An 8,727-nucleotide genomic window follows, 5' to 3' on the forward strand; every position below is an offset into this window, starting at 1 on the left:
TTCCTTCTTTGACCATCTTTTTCTTTCCTTCCATCCATACAGCCTCTCTTTTCATTAATCTATCCATCATCCTTCCTTCCTTTTTCCCTTCCTTCCTTCCTTCTTTCCATCGATCTTTTTTCGTTTTCATCTATCCATTTATCCACCATCCTTTCATCCAGCCAGCCAGCCAGCCAGCCTGCTACTGAGGCTGAGAGTAAACTGTTATGGGGTTTGGAAAGCCCTGGGTTAATATACAAGACCACTGATTAATCATAAGACCTTGGACGGATTATTTCTCTCTCCAAGTCTGCTCAGCTGTGAAACATATATGAAGATGGTACTAACCTCATAAGGCCGTTGTCGGGAAGATGAGATAATGCTGCAAAGCCCTTAGCACAGTGAGTGGCTATTACATTCTAGACCCTGAGTTGGACACATCACTTTATCCAATGATGTCTTCTTTAGAGAAGCCCTCAGGAGTAGGTGTGGCACTCTGCCCATATTTTAGAGGTGAGAAAACTGGCTCAGACAGGTCATGTAACTTCTGGTCAAAGCTAATTTTGGTCTCCATAAGTATCCCATAGTCTTTCCTTTCCTTTCGTGTTTTGTCCTATCCACCCGAGGTGGCCTTCTGTCTTGGGCCAAGCTCTTTAACGAAGGTGACCACAGGCACGGCTGCATGATCTGGACCTCTGGTGACTGACAGCACTTCCCCTCTTTTCTCTTGCAGCCGGCCAAGCTTGCCGAGGCCTTCAAGTACTTCGTGCAGGGCATGGGATACAGTGAGTATGGCCTTTCCTGGCAGGCGGTGGGTTGAAGGGCAGCTGTGGGAACTGGAACCAGGTTGGGATGAGTACAGTATTCTGTATCACCTTGGCCAGCTTCAGCCTTTTTGCAAACTGGGCAGGTCAGGGAAGAAGTATTTAGGTGTGTGGAGGATGGGCCCCAGGGCAGGGGTTCCAGTGTCTCCTCATACCACAGTGCCTCATTCTCCCTCCATTGTTGAACAGAAGCTGTTTCACACCAGGGAATGTTTTAAGGTTTAGGTGAGGATTATCCCTTGAGCACCAAGAAGACAACAAACAATGAGACCATGAAAATCTTTTAAATTTTGGTTACATTCTTTCTAAGAGACTTGCAGTGATGATGGCGATGCTGGTAAAATGGCAATGATGATGATGATGATGGTGGTGGTGGTGGTGGTGGTAATGAAAGATTAATAAATCCTTTATTTTTTTCTTCTTTAATCATCACAGTAATCCTAGGAGATACTCTTATCCTCATTTACAAATGACGAAACTGAGGCTTTGAGAGATTAAGTAAGGAGCAGAGTGGGGATCTGCGAAAGTTCTTTGAAAACTGTAAAGCTCTGAACAAGTGGGTGATAAAGCCACTTACATTCAAGACAGAGCATGTCTTTGCTAAATCATTAGATGTGGGAATTGAAGGATAAATAGAAGCACAATTAAAGAACTTGGAGCTTCTTGCGTTATGATTATCGTTTATTTACAGACATTTATTCACAGACACATTTTCAGAAATGCGGTCCCATGACCAGGACAGACAACACCAAGTGTAAGCACACTGCTGGGCAGCAGCCGCCGTTGGTATATGTTGGTGTGTCGGCCACGGTTCCGGCCCCGGTGTGGTTCTTTGGGTTCTTTGTCTGCTGCCTGGAATTATAATTCATGTGCCCACCTTCACAAGGAAGTCTGAGCGTCTCATCACTCCCCCCTCCTTTTTTTTTGCTGAGGCTTAAACCGTTTGCTCATTTAAAATAGTAATGTTATGTTTGGTCAACTGACTGCAATGCAGTCTAAGGTTGGCCTCAGCCATCCTTAGTTTCTGGAGTGACTGAGAGTGGACGAGCCTGATTTACATGCTTCGGACAGGATCCCTGTCCCAACGTGCCCTCTTCCAACAGAAAACATCTGCTCGTGGGTCTCCTGCCTTTCCAGCCTCTCTCCCTCCGAGGAAATGTACAGGCAAAGGCAGTAACTGGAGAAGGCCTTCCTTTACCTTGCAGCCATGAATTGCAACTCGTTTGTCTTGGACCTGCCCTGGGTTTAGATTTCTGCTTTGAAAGTGCATTCTGGGGAGAAAGGCAGGCCTTGTTTCCCCCCCCCCCCGCCACATAAGCTTCTATTTCCAGAAAGCTGAAGCATCCTGCAGGTCGTAGGGAGAGACAGCAGAGCGAGCTGGAGGCATCAACTAAAGACAGAGTAGTCATTCATTTACTGAGTGTCTGCTCACAGCAGTGGGCAGAATGATGAGCCCCCAGCACCCATGACACCATGCTAGGGTCACCAGAGCCCCGCAAGGTCAGTAAGCCCCCAGATCTGGGGTCAAGAAACAGGGGCTCAGAGAGAATATGTGAGCAACAGATATAGGACTGATTCCAATTTTTCTCCAGATTCAGCAACTAGCTCTGTAAGAAGAGGATTCGGTACAGCAAGAATGAATTCTGTCTGTCGGTGTCTGCCACAGAAAGCCAACACCTGTGCTCACTGAGTGAACAGTGTAGCCCTTACATGCCTCTGTATTTATCAGCTGCCTCAGTGTGTGATATCCATTATTCAGTATGGCCTTGGCAATGACGCTTCAGTCGGGTGGTGTAGTAGTTTCCCAGGGCTGCCATAACGAATCCCCACAAACTGGGTGGCCTGGAACAACAGAAATTTATTCTCTCACGGTGCTACAGTTCTAGAGGCTAGAAGTCCAAAATCAAGATGTGGGCAGGGTCACGCTCCCTCCAGAGATTCTAAGAAGAATCCTTCCTTGCCTTGTCCCAGCTGCTGGTGGTTGCCAGCAGTCCTTGGCTTTTAGCTGCATCACTCTGACCTCTGCCCGGTCTTCACATGGCTTCTCCCCGTGTGCACCTGTGTCTCCTCCTCTTAAGAGGAAACCAGCCACGGCATCAGAGTTCACCCCAACCCAGGGTGACCTCATCGTATCTAAATAGATCTGAAAAGACCTTATTTCCAAAGAAGGTTACAGTCTGAGGTGCCGGTGGACGTGAGTTTGGGGGGATGCCATTCCACCCAGTACAGGCGGGGCGATTTTTTGTCTTCATTCCACCTTGTAAGCCACCTGCTGTGTTCAAGGGCATTTTAAATCCTTTGGAAGGGACAGTGCCGTTGATAGCACCTGGGAGCTCGCAGGTTTCCTGGAGGGAGAGACGACAGCTGACCACTCTGTGTGGCCTTGGTTTCCAGTCTGTGGCGTGCGGGGATTAGCCTGGCCAACCTTGAACGTCCTCCCCGCTCTGGTCATTGTTGGCCTTACGGGGTGGTGGGCACACACCCCGGCGCTGCTACCAGGGCGTCAGTGGTAGTATTCCCATTTTATAGGGGGGGCCGGGGGCTCAGAGAGGGACACTCCCAAAGCCCCAGAGCTGGGATTCAAGTAGCAGGTAGCAGACAGAGCTGGGATTCAGACCAGCTGTGGGTTCACGCCGCTGTGGGATCGCAGCCAGTCCTTACTCCACCTGGGTCTTGCGCTCCACCTCTGTGGGCAGAGACAGAAACGATGCGGAGCCCAGCAGCCGGATGGCTGCGAGGATGGACAGGAGCAAAGGTGCCCAGGCGGGTGGGGCGCACAGCAGGCAGCATCCCCGGTGTGCAGGTGCTTCCAGCGCTGGCCCATCCCCTCACGGGTCTCTCTCCTCTCTCGCAGTGCCCTCCGCCAGCATGACGCGCCTGATGAGGTCCCGCACAGCCTCAGGCTCCAGCGTCACGTCCCTGGAGGGCGCCCGCAGCCGCTCCCACACCAGCGAGGGCGCCCGGCTGGACATCGTCCCCAACTCCGGCGGCCCCGGGAGCAGCGCAGGGCCCAACTCCACGGAGGTGTCCTGCTAGGTGGCCTTGGGGACGGCCGCCCCTGGACTCTGGGATCAATCGCTGTAGCTGCCCCTCCTCTGGCCCCTCCCCGCCCCTGCCTGCCAACCACATGTAGCTCGGTATTAATCCAAAGCTTATTTTGTACGAGTGAGCTCTGGTGAGGACAAAGTGAGATTGGGTTTGTGGAGGGCTCCCCTTCCGGCGAGGGCGGGGTGGAGTGGACCAAAGGGAAAGAAGCATCTCAGTGTCCTGTTTCCACTAGCGAGCGGCCTAGAGGCCACTGTCTTACCCTCCCTCAGAGACCCCAAACTGCCAAAAACAAGAAACACAGAGCAAACACTTGATCAATCCAAGGCTAGGCTGACCTGAGCATCCTGGCGCGAAGGGACGTTTTGTTGGAAGCCCAGCCCACCTACTTCCTGTTTCCTTTCCAACTAAAGAAAAAACAGACCCAGTTTCTGGAAACCAAACCCCTTCTGATTTGGAGAGGGGGAGAGGGGGGAATGGTGGCGAGCTCTTTTAGCAAAGCCAAACAGGAAGCGGGGAAAGAGGTGGAATTTATGCAGCGGCTCCGAAGTGTTTGGAAGAGCAAATCTCTGTCGTGAACTTGAAGAAGTAGATTTTTAACGTCTGCGCATATATACACTTTTCAGTGCCGATGCCAGAAGCCTGTTTTTGTGGCATTTTTTTAATGGACAACAGAAGCAGGTGACAAAATCTCCCAGTTTTTCAAAGAGACGGTCTTGGCAAACGTTTGGTATCGGGGGTTTGAGGCTTTGATTCTGCTGCCTGCCTCTTCCTCCACGTCACCTACTTCCTACCCCAAATACATGGACGAGTGATCATTTCATTCATGGGGAAGATCGTGCAGATTTGTAGCTGCTGCTTTGAAATGGAGGGCCGTGCCTGGCTGTGCTGCGTCTCCAGGCAGCGGCCGGGGGAGGGGGGCAGGGGCATTGAGGTGGGCTGGTATTTTTGGTTATTAGATGTAAAGGATTCCTCGTGGTTGTGATGGAGTCCAGTGCAGTTGTGATTTCAGTTGATCCCATCTGGTTCCCAGGAACCATGTGTGATTGAGTTAAATCTAGCTTCCAATCTTGGACAACCTGGGTTGAATCTGAACTTGACTGCCAAACATTTCTGACCTGGTGACCTTCCGGGATCTTCAGATAGAACTGTTCGCTCTTGTAGGGGGTGGGGATTCCCTTGGGGAGTGGTGGCCCAGAAGATGCAAGGATTCTGGAATGTGTATTCCATGGGCTTTCCTTCCCTCTCCCGCCTTCCTGCCCCTCTACCCTCTCGCTGAACCGGGTGGCATCACTGACATTTCTGGGCAACGTCAGCGTAGCTGTCGAGTTCCTGTACTACTTACTGCCTTTTGATTTTTACTTTGGCTAACCGTGGATCTTATAGGAAGTTTGATCAGAGTGAAGGGAACATTGTGAGTCAGCCGCCGGGGCCTAGTGGTTACTGGGAGGAATAGTCAAGCCTTCTAGGTAGCTTGGGGGGAATAATGACTCAGTTTACCTGCGACCTACCCCCTGGGAGGTAGAAATGGCTGAATCAGAACAAGAAACTGTTGTGTACAAGTCTTTCCAGAGGAGTTTCTTAATGAGATATTTGTATTTATTTCCAGACCAATAAATTTGTAACTTTGCAGTGGCTTGTGTCCTTTTCCTCCGCCTGAGAGGTCGTGCATTGGGATGGGTCTTTCTTACCTGGGGCTTCCTACCACGTGCCCCTCACCTTTGGAATTCTTTGCTTTACAGCATCCCTGTCCAGTAAAAATATAATACGAACCACAGATGTAACTTCAAATTTTCAAGTAGCCACATTAAAAAAGGTAGACACAAGTGAAATTAACTTTAATAATTTAACCCAACATATCCAAAGTATTATCACTTCAACATAGGATCAATGTAATTATTAAGGTCTCATGCATTCTTTCCTTCCTACTAAGAAATCCAGGGTGTGTTTTACGTCACAGCACATCTCAATTCGGACCAGCCCTGTTTCAAGCGCTCAATAGCTGAATAATACAGTGACAAGGGGATCAAGCTTTTCGACCTGTAATTAGAAGGAAACATCTTTTTCACATTTTATTTTTATTATAGAAAAGCGTGTGGAAAGACCACCCAGTGACAATCCCTGTAATGCTTCTGGCCCTTGTATTTTAAAAAAAAATGTAGACACAACAGGTTTCAGTACCACCTCCCATTTCTATTTAAAATTAGTTTAAAATTTTCAAAACAGTTGCAAAGATAGTACAGAGAGTTTCCATATACCCCACCTCCAGTTTCCCCTATTATTGTTATCATCTCATGATACTGCAGTGCATTGGTCACAGCTGAGAAATCAACATTGATAGATTACTATTAACTAAGCTCCCTACTTTCTTGGGATTTCACTAGTTTTTCCCTGTTGTCCTTTTTCTGTCCCAGGATCCCGTCCAGATACCAGGTTACATCTCGTCATCGTGCCTGCTTTGCTTCCTCTGGCCTGTAAGAGATTCTCAGACTATCCTTGCTTTTGATGACCTTGACGGTTTTGAGAAGCCCTGGTGGGGCATTTTGTAGAATGGCCTTCAATTGAGGTTTGCGTATATGGTTTTCTCATGGTCCAGTTGGGGTTCTGAGTTTTTGGAATGAAGACCCTGGAGGCTCAGTGCCATTCTCATCACCTCGTGCTGTCAGCATGATGGGCCAACGTGATTGAACACGGATGAGGTTGACTTTGATCGCCTGGCTGAGGTCGTGTTTGCCAGGTGTCTCAACTGTTAAGTTACTTTTTCTGCTTTTCCATACTTGTTCTTTTTGTTGTTGGTGGTGGTGTTTTTTTTGCGGTATGCGGGCTTCTCACTGCTGTGGCCTCTCCCGCCGCGGAGCATAGGCTCCGGATGCGCAGGCTCAGCGGCCCCATGGCATGTGGAATCCTCCCGGACCGGGGCACGAACCCGTGTCCCCTGCATCGGCAGGCGGACTCCCAACCACTGCGCCACCAGGGAAGCCCCATACTTGTTCTTTGGAAGCAAGTCCCTAAATGCAGCCCACACTTAACATCCCCCTCCTTTTTAAACAACTATCTTACTGTTTATTATATTGGTTTTTTTCTTCGCGTACCTTGAAGAGTTTCTTAGCATAATTAGCTATAAACACTGTTGCAGCCTGCACCATCATGCAGCAAGTGCCTGGGCAGGGAAGGATGAGGTGACCGTGTGTGGTGTGCCCGTCAGGAAGGGTTTTAACGCATGAAATACAGCACATAACAGTGCAAAAGAAACCACTGATGGTGAAGTGTAGTTCTCCAAATGTTCCGATTGTGTGACGTTTCTTTATTAGTAAGTTAAATAGTGATGTGGAGGCAGGTCTCAATATAATTTCAAGGTAGTGATGAGCATCATAGCAGTTCGAGAAAACTGCCACAACTGTGGTAAGAAAAATACATGTGATTTCAGCTGGTGACATTAGGGTTTGTGGCCCACAATGCCACACTGCAATTAGAGATTAGTAAAAGCAAAGATTCGTTTCCCCCCATCCAAGCACACGACCCCTGAATTTAACCCAGGGATTCCTGGTCCGAGGACCCGAGGTTAAGGAGCCCTGCTGTAGATGCAGGAGGAGGAGCGTGTAGGCTCATCCCTATTCTACGTTCACAATAAGGGCCTTTTCCGTGACGGATCCTGTGTGAGGGTCAGGAGCAAAGGAAAGGCAGGCACAGAAGAGCCAGCGGGGAATCGCCGTGGCAGTGGGCGCACGTGTGGCGCAGAGACCCCCTGGACCTGCCACGATCAGCTCCCTGGAGCTCAGGCTTCCATCGAGAGAAATGAACCGTTGCAGGTGTTTGCATGTATCAGATGCTATTTAGAGATGGTTTGCCCAGAGGCTGTTTTGCCAGCTGGGGATCTATTTCTGTTTTCCTAGCTGCTTATTTTGGTTTCGATCCCCAGACCCTTGGGTGTCAGCAGCAGCTGGGAGACAAGTGTGCACCAAGACCAACCACGTGCAGGCTCTATAGGGGCAACAGAGGCCCATCTGCCACCTTCCTCATTCCGCTTCTCAGACACCACCTCACTATCGGTCACTGGATGGGTCCCTAGATATAGCTTAAATCCATCTTGGGCTTCTCAGGCTGCATGCAAACCCTTCAACTGTGTTCCACATGGAATCCAAGGGCAGAGGGGAAGCTTGGCCTTATGGGTTTGGAGATGGGTTAGGGAGGGGGCCTAGTGAGCCGATGAGCCTCCTTCTTTCTAAGCACAGATTTCCCTGCATCTCTAAAGCATAAAACGATGGGATCCTTGACCTTCTGGTTCTTGGACCTGGAACTAAATGGGTCTTTGTGTCTTTCAAGGGTAAGAATTGAATGGGACCAGCTTGATTCAAGTGTCCAGCCGCTGTCCAATCAACTATGAGCATAAGAGCATCTCGAGATAACTGCCACCATTGTGATAATATATGTGATTTCAACTGGTGACGTTACGGTTTGTGGCCCACCTTTAGGTCGGAGGAGATGCTACATTGTAATCAGAGGTTAGTTCACACTACTCCCATCCCCTCCCTCACATACACACGGCAGGATTCCGAGTAGTTGATGCAGCTGTAGCCGGTGAATTGCTATGTGCTTTGCCATTAAACCCACTGACAGCCAAACTCACTGTTGCAGGAAAGGCCCTTCCTCATTCCTGCTCTGAGAAATTTCCTGAACACCCCGCCCTCCCCAGGAAGCACTGACCATGTGACCTCGTGACAAGGGCACCCTGCAGAGAATGCATCACTAATAATAGTAATACGTAGCGTTTATTATAGTTTCTTTTCCCTTTTTATCTTTATCTGCTTCACAGATAAGAAAGCCAAGGCTCACAGAGACGAAATGGCTTGTGCAACGATTTCTAAAATGGATTACGTCC

At 49.2% G+C, this 8,727-nt stretch overlaps 1 protein-coding gene across 1 annotated transcript in view; it reads left to right on the top strand.

Moving 5' to 3' along the window:
• NDRG1 (N-myc downstream regulated 1) overlaps positions 1–5,480 on the top strand; it is a 55,113-nt gene extending 49,633 nt beyond the window's left edge. The window contains exons 15-16 of the mRNA XM_079902258.1: positions 713–764; positions 3,658–5,480. Of these exons, the coding sequence (XP_079758384.1) occupies positions 713–764; positions 3,658–3,839 (234 nt within the window). The 3' untranslated portion in view covers positions 3,840–5,480. The remainder of the gene's footprint in view (positions 1–712; positions 765–3,657) is intronic.
• Positions 5,481–8,727: the final 3,247 nt, after the last annotated feature.

Source organism: Stenella coeruleoalba, assembly GCF_951394435.1.
Source record: "Stenella coeruleoalba genome assembly, chromosome: 17".
NCBI classification, from domain to species: Eukaryota; Metazoa; Chordata; class Mammalia; order Artiodactyla; family Delphinidae; genus Stenella; species Stenella coeruleoalba.